The sequence below is a fragment of the Dipodomys merriami genome, unplaced genomic scaffold, assembly GCF_024711535.1.
Source record: "Dipodomys merriami isolate MVZ:Mamm:240054 unplaced genomic scaffold, mDipMer1.0.p SCAF_13, whole genome shotgun sequence".
Lineage (NCBI taxonomy): Eukaryota > Metazoa > Chordata > Mammalia > Rodentia > Heteromyidae > Dipodomys > Dipodomys merriami.
The window spans coordinates 8,864,720-8,882,706 of record NW_027202604.1 but is presented as its reverse complement, the minus strand read 5'-3'; the positions used below and the strand labels follow the sequence as shown (position 1 = coordinate 8,882,706).

The 17,987-nt window shown below is 35.9% G+C and overlaps 1 protein-coding gene across 9 annotated transcripts in view; it reads left to right on the top strand.

Annotated features, from left to right (window-relative positions):
- Satb1 (SATB homeobox 1) overlaps nt 1–17,987 on the top strand; it is a 102,599-nt gene that overhangs the window by 29,831 nt on the left and 54,781 nt on the right. For all 9 annotated transcript variants that reach the window (XM_070018669.1, XM_070018668.1, XM_070018671.1 and 6 more), the window contains exons 4-5: nt 278–404; nt 1,187–1,310. In XM_070018669.1, coding sequence (XP_069874770.1) covers nt 278–404; nt 1,187–1,310 — 251 coding nt within the window. The remainder of the gene's footprint in view (nt 1–277; nt 405–1,186; nt 1,311–17,987) is intronic.

Sequence of the window (17,987 nt, the reverse complement as noted above, 5' to 3'; positions counted from 1 at the left end):
AAGTTAGGGAAATGTGGCCTTATGCATAGGTTTTATTGATGGGGTTTTATTTCCAAAATAATAAACAACCCTATAGTCATTTACATAATTTCACAATTTGGAAAGCTAAGCTGCGAATATTTTCATTGACCTGCCTTTTAGAGGGAAGGGAGCCATTTAAACAGAAATAACAGTCTTGCTTATGGCGGGGGTGATGGAGAAAAGAAGATGGACTTTCTATGAGATGTATTATCTAAGAGTATAATACTCAGTGACGTGTTCTCTTTATCTGGAATAGGGCTAATCCAGGTTGGAAAGTGGAACCCGGTTCCACTGTCTTATGTGACAGATGCCCCTGATGCTACGGTAGCAGATATGCTTCAAGATGTGTATCATGTGGTCACATTGAAAATTCAGTTACACAGGTGAGTCCTGGCTGCAACTAGAGTGAAACATTCCTCTTATGTGTGCTTTTGAAATAAAGTATCTTTGGTCAGCCTTCAGTTTTTATTTACCTTGTGTTTGAGAAAGGTTAATCCAAATGAATTTTGTTACCTTATGCTTCTGCTTTTATTCCCTAAGCTAGAGGTATAATTTAAAACCAGCTTCCCCCACCTCCCACCCACCCACCCACCCAAATTTGTAGGTTTTTGCAGCTTCTGGGATAATAAGACTTTTTTACATTTAGTCAATTAAATGATGCATTACAAGACAGCATTTTACATAAAGTTTACTTAAGAAAAAAATATTTTTGCATATCATGAACAGTGCCATCTGTGTACATTTTGAGAAAGAATGCCCTATTTGCTATTGCTGTGGTTTTATTGTATATATGTATGTATTATATTTACCATTTCATTTCGTATGAACAGAGTAATGAAAGGAAATCAGTTAATACATTAATGCTTTTCACGATGGCTCGTGAGAAAGCAGTACACCTTAAATTGTCTTCCCAAGCGCATCAGAGCAGGAAGGTAGAAGTAACATGAAAAAATAGCCACCACAGGCAGCTGATGTATAATTCATGCATCGATACAGCAGATGTGTTGTATAAAGTAATTAACTAATCGGAACAATCAGGAGACCGAGAGCAATCTCCAGATGCATCTGTTTGATGCGCAAAATGAAATCTGTCTGTCTTAAAGGAATGTTGTGCAGTGGGATGCAATCTTGTAATAATCCCCTCTCTAATCTATGTCTCAAATAGTTGCCCCAAACTAGAAGACCTGCCTCCTGAACAATGGTCACACACCACAGTAAGGAATGCTCTGAAGGATTTACTGAAAGATATGAATCAGAGTTCATTGGCCAAGGAGTGCCCCCTTTCACAGGTACTCAGCATAACACGTCGTAGAATAATAAGACATCCTGGGTAGCCTGGATTTGAGGTCCGGGGGTGGGAGGGGAATCCCTAGTTTAAAGCAACTGGTATCTGAAGCAAGAATTTCTGAAAATGCAAAGTGACTTGACCACTGGTGCCCTTTTAAAATATGCCTTATTCATTCTGAACAGAGACTTTAGGGTTTGTTTGTTTTTTTCTTTCTCTCTTGAGGGAAGGAGCGAAGGTCTGTTTTCAGGAAAAACAGTTGAGTAGATGACTACATTGAAGGATAGTTTTTAGATTTATCTTGTCATCCTCTGACATGGTGGCTTAATTCTCCTGAGTGTGCCCTCTTTTAAGAGGAGCCAGAGGGGTGCTACTTCCTCAAGGTTTGGCACACAGAAGGGACAGCGTTGGGGTTCAGATGCAACACTGTGATGATAAGTTGTCTGAATGAAATGATTGTACAATTATGTACATAACCTTTCTTCATTACAAAAAATGGAAATGTGTTTAGTAAAAATAATCATCAGTTATACATTTACCTTATCCATGTTAGTTATAAATGTAAGAAGAAACATCTTCCACAGTTATTGTTTATTAGAATTTTATAATCAATTTTTCAGTTTTTAAAGAAATAGACTCTTTCTTTTTTCCTCGGAGATGCCTGTTGTATCATTAGGGATTTCTGAAATGAGACAGATTTATTATTCTTGTATTTCATCTTTTTGGAGTGAAATTTGGTAGAGGCCAACTGCAATTCTGTGTTGTTTCCAAATATAAAACCAAACATAATTTTTTAAAAAATTGCTCAGATGATTTCAAATATGAAGGAAAGGAAGAGGATACTGTGAACTTGCTCTTACTGTGGTTGCCATGGTATGTGTTCCACCTGCCCTGAGTTCCCAACCCATGGCGAGGTCGTTCTATGCTATAGGGTCATTAAACTTCTGGTCTCACTTGGGTTTTTTTTTTCCCCCTTTCTATTTTTTCTAAAAGAAGTTTTCTTTTAATTTAAGTTTACAGTGTAATTCCGAGCCTCCGTCTGTCAGACAGCTGACTTGAATGACTACTGTAGACATTCTGCCATGGAGATTCTCAGAGTGTATGTCTGTCATATTCTGAGTAGTAGATATTCCTATGGTATATTTGAATATGAGGTTTGTAGAGATTCATCGGTGGGTACCTGTAGACGAGAATCTGTACACTTTGGTCATTCATGAAGTGGCTCCATGCATTTCATTTCAGCTTTGCTATGTTACAGCTCTGCAGCTTTGTAGAATTTTAGCAAGTGTAGCATGGAATAAATGAACAATTAAGCTGTATCCACAGATTAAAATATTCTCTATGTTGTTCAGTACCCATTTCTTGCAATATAGAGCAAACCTCTTGTCAATCCAGTTATACCTTCAAGCTAATCTAATTTCTCTCCTTTGAAATAAAAAGAGGATGTGAATATATAACCATCAAATAAAAGTAATTTAAACTAATTAAACACAATTAAATCAAAAGGATGACATAATGAAAACAGGGTGACTTAACTCCTGGGATTTAGGGTTTTGCAGGCTATCTGGAATTCCAGATAGCCTGTTACTTGATTATTAGCATTTGAAAATCTCAACCCAGAACTAAACTTTTTTTTTTGACTGAGAGTTAAAACATAATTTAAATACTCAGTGTAGGAATCTGTCTTCCTGTTAGTAAATATCTCATTGATTTGGGAAATAAGTTCAGACAGAGATTTAAGGCATTTACTATGGAGCGGAGAAAAGGATAATGGTACAAATATTTATTAAAGAGAGTTGCTTCTTAGATGGCATCACTATTCAGTCAATAAGCTCTTCCTCAGTGTAGCTGATAAATATAAGGGTGAAGTACTTACTGTTATTGTGTCAAATGCATTGACTACAAACAATGCGAACATGAAATAGAATGACAAAATGAAATTCACTACTTGGGTTGATTGTCGTAACATTAGTGAATTTCTGCAGAGAATAAATTTCTGTAGAGAAGAATATGTGATGAGTGTAACAAGAGACCCACCATACAAAGTGTTGATTTCAACATAAGTTACCATTACAATAGGTTGGGAAAATGTATATTTAATCAGTGGTAGCAAACATTGACAGTAAGATACTGTTTTGAAAATAGTTAACTTCTCTAAAGGAGGAAGTTCTTTTTTTATTTTTCTTTTTCTACAATGAATCCATGAATCTGGGACTCAGAATATTTCCATTGTAACTTAGTCTCCATTTGTTTTTCCATAACCTTTTTTCTTTCTGAAGTTTTAATAGAGATGAGATAGATAGTCCCTCCAAGGCCTGTGCCAAAAGCATATGCTGAGTTTGACAAACTGTTCTTTTTCCTGTGTTTGAGATTTTTGTGCTATGGATGATATAGTGAAGAATGCCTGGCAAATGAGAATTGTTTCACTCTTTTACAAATAGAACTAATACCAAGAGATGCTGTGTTACAGCTTTCCTTCTTCCGCTGAATTTTTTGATTCACACATATGAGAACTTTTAGCATATAATTCAGTATATATTTTACTGTATATTAAGAGTGGTTTTGCTTAATATGATAAAATACTTTAAGCACCAAGAATGTCTGTAGGGTTTCTAAATATTACATATAGCAGAAAGCATCCCTGGAGTAGAAGCTGGACTGAATGGGTGTAGGAATTACCAGGAATTTTCCTGTATCCAGCACTCCTAGAAGGATTGTCTAATACTTGCTAAGCAAGTCTAGTTGGACTTGGATTCTTAGAAGTAGAAGGGATTAGCCTTCCTAGGTTCCTCCTCTGAAAAATAAATGATAAATTAATCCCTAGAGATTAAAATCAAGATCCTGGTTAACAAATGACATAAACGTCTGATCATTTTCTAATCTATAGCCATGCTTAATGGTTAATCTTAAAGCAGGTTGATTTTATAATTTTATTTGTATTGGTGCAATAATGTTTTCTCTGTAATATTTGCAAGATTTTCTACAGCTGCAGAAATTCTATAAGTAGGCATATAGTTTGATTTGCAACTCATACCTTTATTTCTGTTATTTCCTTCCCATCGTATATCTGTCTAAATAGATGATTGTGTGTTTTTTAAGTTCTCTGTGTCACGTGTTTTGTTTATTTTTGCAAAATGTTCTAAGATGTAAAAAAACCCAAATGCTTAGCTCATTATAGATCTGAGGTCGGGTGTTTTGTTGTTGCTTTTGCTTTTTTCAGTGGATGTGGTTAGATAAGTCGGCTGTTAATTTCTGAACTGCAGCTAAGTAGGAGAAAATAGTCTGATTTGGGGATAAGAAAGCCTGTCGTGAAACATTTGAGGGTTATGGATTAGGAGATAATTGGGAGTTCTTAAACATTTTGGTTTATAATAAAACATTAAATTTTTGCGCTGGATTTCCCCTTAGAGTTTTAGAAATTGAGTTTAAACATCGGATACATTGTGATACAAGGACAGATAATTTAGTTCAGGGGACCATAAGTAAAAGGTCAACTGTCATTTCTGCCAGCCAGATGTTTCCTTTAAAAAATGTTGAGGTCAAGTATTCCTAAGAGATTTTAATTTGTTAGGTGCATTTTTACTTTCCCACCATTACCACATACATATGTGTGTACATGTGCATACTTGCCATCCCTCCAACTCTGATATTTTCAAGAGATTGGGTCATTTTCTGTTTCGTACCTCACCTGGAAAAAGGCCAGGTTCCACCTAGCATGAGTGGGAATTGTTGTTTGTATTTTCAGTTAGTAAAAGGGAAATGAAATAAATTTAAACTTGAACATCCCATTTAGAAGTCACATTGAGAAGGTGGTTTTTGAATTTTTCCTTTTCCTAACTATAGCCAGGGATCTGATATGTTAGTTATTATTATTATTATTATTATTATTATTATTATTTGCTAACAAAATCGATAATAAAAGAAACTGCCCTGTCCTCCTAAAGTTTAGCATTTAGCTAGATTAATTGCCTGAAGCCTGATAGTCACTTACAAAAACATTTAATTATAAACAAGTGTTCCGTTGATCTTCGGTCTGTATTACAGCATTGAAACTAATGGCTTAGAAATCTGTTATGTTATTGAAGTCTTGATTTGTAAAGTATTTTCCTCATAAGGTTATACTGAAATGCCATGTCTTACAAATTTTTAATAAATATTAATAACCACATTATTTTAAGAGAATATCTAGTGTCAGTACTTACATGCTTTATATGCTTATATGCAATACTTACCTATATTTCCCATGAGAGCCTGCCCTATAAAATTTTTTCAGAAAACCATATTCAAAATATGTGTAGATCAACCATTAATACTGCAAAAAAGTGTTTAATACATTTCAGCATTGACAGTGTACTTTTGTCAGGCATCTATTTCCTATATGGTGACACAGATTACATACTGAGTGCCTGAAATAGCAGTACTTAGTTAACTTTCATTCAGTGCTTTGGTTGTATGGGGTACCTCTGTCACACTGAGCTTTGGGTAGAGACCTGAGACCCAGTGCCTGAATGAATGAGTAGGTTGCTAGACATGTAAAGCAAGTAACCTTCCCACCCAGAGCTTGGGAACCTCACCAGGTGTCCTTCTTGGTCACATAGACACACAAAGAATGTTATAAAAAGAAACAAAGCATAACACTCTTTCTCAGATTAATTTGATGCATTTCATAATACACTTTGATTTGTCTGAAATACTGATAAGTACTTGTAGGTTTCTAATTGTATTTATTCTCACTATGGGAGATTTTTTTTTTGACATGTGTTTTGCTTTTGTGTCTTTGATTGTCTTGTTTGTATACTGACTTGTTTCAGAAGTACTCCTAATTGAGGATATGGGGGTGGGTGGGTAATTTAGACCATGGGGACTGACTGCTGACTAATACAGCATTCTGGAAGGTCCAGATGGTCTGAAAGTACAGTCCTACATGGCACTTCTCTTCCCTTTCCTCTCATATCCTCAAGGTCAATAAGTGTAGTTGAGCTAACCCTTTCTTTTGAAGCCCAAGGTAATTAATGTTAAGCTCTGTGTGTGTGTGTGTGTGTGTGTGTGTGTGTGTGTGTGTGTGTGTGTGTGTGTGTGTGCGCGCGCTTGCACGCGTGTGCATGTGCGACTGACCTGGAGCTTGACCTCTTGGGCTTGGCCTGTCCCTTAGCTCTTTTGTTCAAGGCTGAAGCTCTATCACTTTAGTCACAGCTCCACTTCTGGTTATTTGGTGGTTAATTAAAGATAAGACTCTCACGGTCTTTCCTGCCTGGGCTGGCTTGGAACTGTGATCCTCAGGTCTCAGTCTCCTGAGTACCTAGGATTACAGGCGTGAGCCATCGGGGCCTGGCATTAATGTTAAGAATTTTTATTGGAAATAGAGGGCAGTTAAGTTTCTCAGGTCTATTTGAAAGTCCAGACCTTTGTTATTACTTACCAGATCTCAGGGGCAGAGCTACAGCTGGTGGTTCCATTTAAAATGAAAATTTTCTGTTTGAGATGTGCTTGGAGGGTTCCCAGAATAAAATTATAAATCTTGTGGTTGAACATCTTATATTTTGAGGGAAAGTGCCATAAAGTATCTTTCCTTTTCTTAAAATGATAAAACTTATCAAATCTTAACCTGCTAGCCTTGGGAATCTTAGTGAAAATTTGCTTTGTCAGATAGTAAAATGCTATATAACTAATTAAGTATCACCTGATAATTAATTGCCTAAGAGCAGTTTTATTAATAGTGGGATCTATAAAGGAAATGGTAAACCAGTCTTAGGTAGGTGCTTATGTGAATTGCAAAACTACAAAATATGTTTTTTGTTTCTTTTGAGTCAGTCATGACAGCATTCCAGATCTTCCTTCAACTCACTGAGATATCTGCTCTGTGTTAAATTATAGTATATGTGATCTAGAAAAAAAATGTATCCTCTAACTTGCCAGTTTTCCTTTTTGAATTGAATATCTCTGACTCATTTTTAGTTGATTTAGATGTATAAGGATTTTACAGTAGCTTAATATTAGCTCTCTTAACCTTTCAGATATATTAATAAAAAAGCCAAATTTAATAAAGCATCTATCTTACAATGAATTCATCTGAAATATTTTGTAGCCACTGCCTTTTCATAGTAGTAAAATATAAAAGACTTTAAGTCAGGTTAATTTGGAAGTGCTTAGAAATGTATAAGTACTTCAGTTTCACTTAATAGACTTTTACCTATGCCTTGTTTTAGATCTGAACAGCTTTCCTTTGACCTAAAAAATCACTACTACAAAGAAAATTACCATTTTACAAGAACATTTCCTCTGCTCTTTCCCTGATGCATAGAATAACAAATACTCCCAAGGCTTAGAAGGAGATATGGTCTGAAAAAAAATCCCCATTCAATAATACTCTCTAACATTAAAAAACTTAATCAAATCATGCTTATCAGATTAATTTTCCTGTTAAATGGAACTAGTTTTAGAGTACTTTGAGCATTTTTTTTCTTAGTTACAATTAAAGTTTCTTGTTGGACTCCTGTCTGTATTTGCTTTTAAAATCTGCTTTATTTCATGCCAGATTTGAGTCCCAAACTCATAAACAAACAAAACCTCTAAGTTCAGAATAATCAAACAGATGCACACACCCAGTTTTTCCCTCTTTCATTGGAACTGCTTATTATAACATGCTCTGAGTATAAAAAGCATAAGAGAGCCTTTAACATAACAGGAGAGAGCCTCAGCCCTGGTTGTGCAGCTCATTGCCAATTGAAGTAAGGAACGCTCTGGCTGTTGGGACTTTTAAATCTAGACTTAAAAGTTATTTGTTCTGTTTAGCATTTTTAAAATGATTCTATTAGGAATTGTATGTGCTTCAGTTTTAATTTTAACTCATAATGATTGGAAAGCACCCTGGGATGCTTGCGTGAAGGGCGCTACAGAAATATAAGATTGTATTGTTTTCTAATGTGCAGTATTATTATGGGGTGCCCAAGTTTTATCATGGCCAATTCAGAAGGTTGTAGAATTCCTCATTATAGAAAAGGTAGCTGACTTCTGCTACTAGTCCTTTATTTTTTCTTTTCCTCATTCTTAATTCTAAAACTTTCTCCTGAATCCTCTTTTTCTTTGGAAGATATTGATTATCTTGTATTGCAATAACTTCCCATAGAAATGCTAATCTAATTTAGTTTACTCAGAGGGGTTAAAGATGCAAACCAGATGATACTAGAAGCTAAGAAAAGATTAAAGCTTTAATTGCTATTACCATTTGCTATCACATTCTTATCTGGATAACAAGACATGTTATGTTGTTCCCTAATTACTGGGTGCCACTGACTGTCCTGGGTTTTACACCATTTTACTATTAATCTAATGTTAGTTCCAAGGTAGTCAGAAATGTGGGGCTAAACCCAAACAAATACTAACTTTGTGAAAACCTCACAACGAAACTTTCTCCTGTATTGAAAGCCCTAGATTTTGTTCATGTATAACAACTTGATTTCATTTCATTTTAATTTTTTCATGAAATAATACATTTCTTCAACAACTTCATTCTGTGTCTTCTTTTGTGCGCACACACGCTTGGTGCTTGTTCTCTTTACCATCTCTTTAGGTAGTAAGCCCATAGCAGTCATGAATGCATGTATTGTCACAACCAGCTGTGTCAGCTTGGGGAGCTGAATTTCAGTGCCTTAGTTACCTTATCTGTAAAGGAGAAAGGCCATATCAGTTTCTCAGTGTGGCTATGAGAATTAAATGAGTAATGTTTGTTAAACATTTTAGGATATTTTTCAGTTCTAAAGTACACAGTAAGTTTGTTTCTCCAGTTGTGGACACTTAAACAACCACAGGAGTGTGGTTGCTGCGTAAAAGATTTTGATACAAGTTTTATTTTCATTTGCTGAAAAATTAAAGAATATAGTATATATAGCTCATCCTCTCACCTTTAATGAATACTGTTAGCACCGTCTTACATTAATTCTAAAGTTACAGTTTATTCTATTTTTTTTTGTCAGTTGTGGAGCCTGAACTCTGGGCCTGGGTGCTGTCCCTGAGCTCTTCAGCTCAAGGCTAGCACTCTACCACTTGAGCCACAGCGCCACTTCCAGCTTTTTTTTTTTTCTTCTTATGTGGTGCTGAGGAATCAAACCCAGGGCCTCATGCATGCAAGGCAAGCGCTCTACCACTGAGCCATCTTCCCAGCCCACAGTTTATTCTTAATGGAAGTGAGGAGGTGCTCAGGCTTTGATTCTCTATAGTTATCATAGGAAAAATAGTCCATTTGCAAGTCAGCAAATATACCTTAGACTGGACAGAGATTCTAATCAGTTGAAACTCTATGTCTCCTTTAACTACCTTGACCAAATTACTTTCACATTGCTCTGGAATCACTTTCAGACTAATGACTGTCTGTGAACATTAATTGACTGTGATGAGACTAAGTTTTATTTATCATAAATAGACATAGACCTGGCACATACTAGGAACTCAGGAATATTTGTTAAACAGATACTGTTAAACAACCTCACAGGATTTGCACCATGTTTATTTCATGAAGCAACACATGGTGTCAGACTTATTAGTAGTATTTTATAGATTCTTTTATCTGTAACATCCTATCAAACTATTTTCCTATTGTACTTAATTGTAGATTTATCTTTATCTTGCTAAGACAAATAACTTCTGCATTTTCCTTTCATAACACCTATATTGATATTCCAAGTTATCTTACAGTTTTACATATTTTGTAATGTTCTTCGGATATATTTACAAAAGTTACATGTCTATAAACAGAATACTCTTATTAGTACAAGGGACTCAAAGACAAAAGATCTAATTAAACATCACAGTTAAGTGCAAACATTTTTCTAGCATTTCTTTGTATATTTAAGTTTTTTTTCTTTTGCAATTGAACATCTATTTTAACCTGGCTAATAATTTCCAATTTGTCTTGATTGAGTTTTATTCAAGTTACTCTTTTTATTTTTTTAATGGAGTACTTGTTTTATTTTATTTATTTTGCCAGTCCTGGGGCTTGAACCCAGGGCCCGGGCACTGTCCTTGAGCTTCTTGCTCAAGGCTAGCACTCTACCACATGAGCCACAATACCACTTCCGGCCTTTTCTGTTTATGTGGTACTGAGGAATCGAATTCAGGGCTTCATGCATGCTAGACAAACACTCTACCACTAAGCCACATTCCCAGCCCAGATTACACTTTATCAAAAAGAAAACAAAAAACAAAAAACCCTTCACCCCCATTTTTCATTTTCTACTCATATTTAAGGGGAAAAAATGAAGAGAAGAAATTTCAGTATTAGAGCCAAGTGATTTCTGGTGAGAGGTACTGATATGGCCAGATGGTCAGTATCACCCAACTTCGCTCAGTGTCTATTCTAGTTGATATTCTCAAGTCCACATTTGGCAGGAGGGACTCCATTTATGGCTGTAAACATACACTGTTTTAATGTCAGTTGTATAAAGGTCCATGACCACCTGAATTTAGTGAGAGCTGCAAATGCAGATAACTGTTGAGCCATTCCAGAAAGGGCCCTGGGGGACTGGGATGTCTACCCTTCCAGTCATGGAGGAAGCTCTTTATTTCATGATGTGCATCCTATCTAAACATGCTGTTACCATTCCATTGTAACACCTCAACAGATGATTTCCTGAGGATGGCATTTTTTCTGACCTGTGAAGGATTTTCATAATATTGGTAGAAATGAATCCAGATTAATACAATTTGTTCCTTACATCCGAATCCAGAGGTGATACTGGTTTATATTTATCTAGTATACATAGGAAATCTTGGCATAAAAGCTAACAGTGATGAGTAAGCCACAGTCATGAGTCATATCTGAGTGGGCTCTAGGCTCTAAACTATTGAGAGTTTGTGCAGGTCTTGAAGCTATAAGCCATTAAAAAAATATATGTATATAGGGGAGAGCTTTCATAGGTTTTCTAAGATTCCCTGTGGTCCTGTACCTACTAAATGCTGGTACTACATTCTCCCCTCCCAGTACCTAGACAATGTGGTTTAAAATCTCAGTGTTCATATAAAGAAGGGGTGTAGAAAGGAAAAGTGAGGTCTCTTGTGAAGAGTTACAGAGCCCAATTCTAGTATTTTCTTTTTCTTTTTCTTTTGTAAAGACTATGTACAGACGGGTTACAGTTACATAAGTAAGGAAATAAGTACAATTCTTGTCTAACTTTGAGAAAACAAATTGTTCAAAATACTTGAGTTCTCATTTTTATTCCTGTGCTTTAAAGATTTTTTTTCAGAATACTGTAGGAGCTAAAGCTTATCACAAATTTGGTGGCTTTTCTTTTCCTTCTAAGCACAGATGTTAGAAATTTTAATCTCTGTACAGGATGAAAGATTTATCTGCACACGGGTGTCAGAAGGAATAAGCAAGTATTCCTCAAATGTGTAAGATGGTACAGAGATGCAAGATCTTAGGAAGTAAGTTTTGCTGTGAAATCAAATAAAACTTGATGGGTTCAGATGTATTTAATGAAAAAAATTTCTATAATTCTATTTGGATTAGCACAATGTTTAACTTAGTAGTTAATAGTATTTTTAATAATAGTATTTTTAATAAGATGCCAAGAGACTTTAACTTTCTAAAATACAAATCTAGCGTGAGTTTTTTGCAATGTGTACCTGGGAATGAATGAATGAGTGAAGAATGAATAATGTCACACTAGCATTTCCTTAGTTACTCCTGTAAGTCACAAACAGCTCATAGATGCTTTCCATTATTATAAGGCAAATTAAGACATTATTTGTTCAATTCCCTTCATATAATAGCATATGTGTTCTTGATTTTAAATATTAGATAACTTCAATAATAGTAGACCCCTTAACATATATTTTGTAATTTAAACTCTTTACTAACATCTTTACCTGATTTAGGTAACCAAGTTTCTTCCAAAAAAGGAAGATCTAATTAGACACTTATAAAAAGGACAGAATAGAAAATTTGGTGAAAAGATTAAAAGGACAGAAGAGAAAATTTGGTGAAAAGATTATCTAAACATTCCGGAAAATTATGTTAATTATATGGGAGAACCCCATGAGCTGTGTATCAACATTTTCTTTGAAAGTTGTGGATTTGATTTCTAAATAATTAAAATCTTTACTCTCCGAAACAATCACATTTTCTTCTTTAGGAAATGTATTAGGAAATTGTTAGTTAAGTGTATTCATTTTGTGATTCTTTGGTATTTCTTTAGGGCTTTGTATTGTGCTTCCATTTTTAGCAGTTTGCCAAAGTTACTCTGTAAAATGCTATTTCAGACACTGCCCATAGATCAACATGGCAATAGCGTTCTGTGTGACAACTGGAGTTTAAGTAAAATTTACATCTGATTAGTCTCTTCTCAGAAAATTGAGAGTCTGAATAGACCCCAGTTGTAATCTCTCAAGAGAATAGCTTAGAAAGTAATAGAGGATCCAGAGGGAAAGATTTGAGGAATGTAAGCTCATAGCACACACAGAATATTATACTTAGAAATCTTGCTATTCGTTTTCTTAAGTTAAAGCCCATTTCTTGTCTTTCCCATCCCCAAATACCAGATGGGGGACTACCTGTTAATTTTCATGACATTTGTTCCATGTCAGAATTTCATAAGATAGACCATTTTTGAGAAATTGTTTGTAATAATAGCATTTGGGATTAAAAGAAAATGCTATTTATGGAGGCTTGCTATTAAAATTATATTTATATGTGGAACTGATTTAATTGTGTTTGAATATGGAGTTGAAGTTTGACTTTTAAATTTTCCAGAGTTATTAAAAAAAAATCTGCTGTGAAAACTTAGGCTCTAGGTGTACAAGACACCAAAGGAAAAGGAGCTCAGGCTGTATGAAGTTAATTATTCTCAATGACTGAAAATATAAAATGATTTTTTTAAAAGCTGGTAGTTTGACAGATTATTCAGTAAATGCTCATTTTATTGAAAACTTATTAAAATGTGCTTAATGCTTCTGTACCATTAATACAATACATAAAAAGGTTACTGTCAAGATGAGTGGTCTGGGCCTGAAAATTAACTTGAGGGCTTTATATATCAACTCTGTGTAGACTAAGAAGTAAAAGAGCTTTTCTGCATCTTGCATGCGGGCTTTTATTTCAGAAAAACATTCATTTTAGACTTTATGCCAAAGACGGGAGCAATGTGATGTGCTTTCATTTAAAAAACATGGACAGAACAGATACATATTCTAGACAAGGTAGAACCATGAAATTTGCCTTATAGAATTAAACCTCTGCAACATTCTTCCCCTCACTGTCTCTCTGGAGTATTCAATTCAAAACATACATTCCTTCCTACAGAAAAAGATATTCAGATTCCTTAGTTGAAATTAATTAGCATTCAGAAACCAGATAGCATGTTTTTGGGTATTCATGAGATCTCTGTTTGAAAAAAATGTTTTTAACTTGTAGAAATGTGTTGCAACACACAGATGGGAAGAAAAAGAAAAAAAAATCTCTTTAGCAAGCACTGTGTGTAAAAGGAATATTACATTTTGCACGCTCCTGATTGCTCTGTGTAAACAGTTTTTGACATCTGTCTTTATAGTTTTCGAGGAGAGGAAGACTTTGTTAAAAGAATCATTTTTATACAGCAGTCACCATTTCAGTCTTGCTTTACCTGTATTATGAAAGCAGATGGTCTGCATGTCTTTTGAATATTTATAACTATCAAAAACAATCTCTTGCTATTCACCCTTAGGCTTATGAGATGTCAGGACTGTTCTGGTTGAAAAAAAATCATCTTGGGTGTTTACAGAAAGAGGATTACATTAAGCTGAAATGACTATACATTTTCCAGTTTAATATTTGTCCATCAGCTGTTTAATCGTATTTAGATAATTGTGTAAATAAGATGTTGTAGCCCTTGCCCTCTCTGCTGAGGGAGAGCTTTCAACATGGTGAGCCACCATTTTTGGGATGCTGTTTCTCCTCCCACCTCAGGGAACAGTGAACCCCCATCCACAAGTCCTCAGCAAGTTTTGATCACAGCCCTGTTTTGGGGGTGGGGAAGAAAGGAAAGTGCACAAAAAGCCAGATCACATGAGATGCCAAGGAGCTGCTGGCTTCCGGTACAAGCTGTTTAGTTTATTAAAGTATATCATAATATGCAAATATGGTACAGTATGCCTATTACCCTTTAAAGATGGCATGTCTTTCCCTTTATTCTCGATGAACACTCAGTCCTCTGAGGGTATTTTGGAAAACTTTTGGTATAGTGGGGGTTAACTGTTTTTTTGACTGGAAGCTGAGCAATCAGAGATAACAGATTTTGCTGTGGTTGGTTGATTTGGCAGAAAAGCATGAACAGTTTTGGTTTAAATGATTGAATAACCTGATTAGCATTGTTTTGGGGTGGGTTTTTTTGGTTGTTGTTAAAGGCACAACAAAGCAATTTTAAGGGTAACTGGATTATACCCCCGCCCCCAGTTGATTTTTTTTTTTTAAGAATGTCTCACCTCTCTATAAACCTATCCCTTGGCTACTGAGATACGAAGTAGAAAAATAAAACCACCTCCCTTCATTTTCCAAATGTATTATACATATATACCTACAGCATGATAGCCTAGCAGGGGTTTGAAAGAAGATAACATTTGGGGAAAATTATATAACCTTAACCATTGCCTTGTGTTTTTTGTTTTTCAAATCAAGAGACCTGCAGATTTTTTGAGCCAAGGTTCAGAATGTTCTAACTGTATGTAAGTCAGGCTTTAGAAAATTCCACCCTTACCTTTTCACAATTAGAAAGGTTATAAATAATGTATTTGGCTGAAAAGGAAGCTCAGCCTGTGGCAGATGGTATCATGCTAGAGGACTGGGGTTTCTGCGAAGATGGCGTTCTTTCAGATCGGAACTTCAGCAGACTCGCTGAAAGAACTGAAGCTTCTCATAGGGAGTAGACATGTGCTTTATGGATCTTAGAAAAGCTTACAACTTGGCTCCTAGGATAAGAATATTGTGTCACACTAGGGTTGTGAGACCCTCAGCCAGTTCCTGCCAACTTTCACATTGTAGTTCCCAACACTGGAAGCTGGGGTTTATTGGTTGGTGTACTGGGTACTGGGTAAACATTTGAACTTGGGACTAATGCTGCCTGAGTTTCATTGGGTGGGCTATTTTATCACCAGAAATTGGTATTATTATACAGACTGATCCCTGAATTGGAAACTTGACATACAAGTGGTATCTTTTCCAGAGTGCTTTGCACAGCTCATAGAAACAAACACACACACACACACACACACACACACACACACACAGAGAGAGAGAGAGAGAGAGAGAGAGAGAGAGAGAGAGAGAGAGAGAGAGAGAGAGAGAGAGAGCGCTAGCAAGCAGTGGAATAACATAACCACATTGCATTACAACTTCCGAGACATCTGTGTGGATGTATTTTGAAAAACCTGGGAAGAAATCTCTTGCAAATTAATGAACAAAGGTTCTTGATAGTACGGTGCTGTTTTGTTGTTATTGTTGTTGTTGTTGTTTTGTGACAACCAGATGCAGTGGATTTTAAAGGTTGTGTGTGACAATTAAGCCTCCATTTCCTTTGACCTTTAAGGGAAAAAGGAAGGAGGAACTCCTGGTGGCCTGCAGTCATGATTTATTTTAGTGTTGGACACTAGTTGTGCTCAACTCTGTGATGACCAGGCCATATTGAGATAAGACCTATGACTCCTGATCTAGTAAAGAATAAACCATATGGCATGTGCCATGGTGGCACTATGTGCAGTATGTTTGAGAGGTTAGAAAGGGCCTTGAAGAAGTAGAGGTACTAGAGAGATATCTGAAGGATGGGTGGGCAGCTGCTAGCCAGAGACGGGAGAGGACATAAGTCTAGTGTCCAAGACAGGAGAGGATGTGCCTTCCTCCTACCAGCTGCCAAGTTCAGACTAACTCCAGAAAATACATCAAGCTGCATATTGCTACAAATTTAAATATTTTAATATTTTTCTTTGTGGTTTCTTGACCATATTTGTTACTTAACAATTAATTTAGTACATTTTTCCAATCTTCATAAAAATTTATTTGACCTAAAATACATTATTTTGAACATTTTATCTAGTACTCTTCTGTTATTTAAAGCATAGTTGAATGATCTATGCGATTGTATAATGAAAGCCCAATGAGGAGGAAGAGGCAGAAGGGAGTCATAGCAATTAACATCTCGTAAATTCATGCTTGATGTGTCCCAGGCTCTGTGCTAATTGCACCACATCCGTTATTTTTTTCATTGTCCGATGGTAGAAAGTATATCTCTACAGGTCACTTGTTCCTAGTAACTTGCCCCATGCTTGGCACTTAGTAGGAATTCAATAAATGTATGATGAATGGATGAAAAACAATGCCTGAATGAATGGATTTTCAAAACAACCCCACAAGGTGAATGCTACTATCATTCCCATTTAGCATGGAAAATTATCAATTAATTGGCTCCAGGTCACGCACATCTTGCATTTGAGTGCAGATGTATGTCTGCTCTGTTTCCTTAGATGAACATGCAGTATGTACATAATGCACGCCAGGCATTGGGGTAGATAATAGGGAGCCCCACTCCTGCATGAACAATCTTTTGAAATCAACATCTCCTTTGGATTGGTGTAAGAATCTCAAATGTTTCTCTTTTAAAACATGGAACCTGGTCTACTTTGTGGACATTCCATCACTTTAAAAAAATACCATTAATCTTGACTCTTTTCTATGTGTTACCAAAACAACAGGTGTTTCTGATTTTCCAGATATGAAATTGTAATATTGAACATGAATTTTTGAATTCTATTTGCACCACAAGATTCTGCAGTTTCCCTTTCCTACAGCTGAAAAACACCAGCCATATCTAAGCTGACGGTAGGGATCTTGGGTGTGCTGATTCTAGGGCTTGAACTCATGGCTCCATGCTCTCACACTTTTGCTCACAGTTGGCACTCTATTTAAGCCACATCTCCAGTCCACAATAGGGATCTTATCGCAAGGAAAAACAAAGTGGCTGTTTGAGCAATTTAATTGTACAGGTTACTGTATATTGTTCCAATAAAAATATAAGTGACCTAGGTTATCTGAAGCATAGAATATTTCCCAGTCCTGTAAAAGTACAGAAAGAAAGTGATTCCAAAAGTTGTTTTGGTATGGGTTATAATCCTTTTGATTGATACCTTGATTGGGCTAATATTTACATTATCAGAATTTTCTAAGCACACACCACTTGACAGAGTAGAAAGCATCCAGAAAAATTCACTTCAGAGTACAGCTTGCTGATTTAGGGTTACACAAGGGCAGGGAGAAGCGTTGACAATGATGCACATATGGATGTCTTTCTACATATGGATGATTAACTACACAGCACTGTTACATATGGGCTGTGCTTGATAAAAATATTTCCGCATTTCCCCCCATACTCTATGGATTCTTCCTTTCCTCCCCCCCACCCCCATTTTCCCCCTGTTGGTATGCAGAGTTCCTTGAAAGTGAAGTTATTGGTTAGTTATCTTATCTGTCTTGCTAATAGGTGGTAAACTTGTTACAGGAAGAGGCTGGGTCTTACCTATCTTCTTATCCAGGCACATATTGGGTATAGAATCAAAGAGAAAATGTCATATCTACAAGCATTTGGGTGTTTGTTACAAATCTCAGCAGAATTGAGGTATTCCATATATTTGTAAAAAAGCAAGAAATAAACTATATGTTTAAACT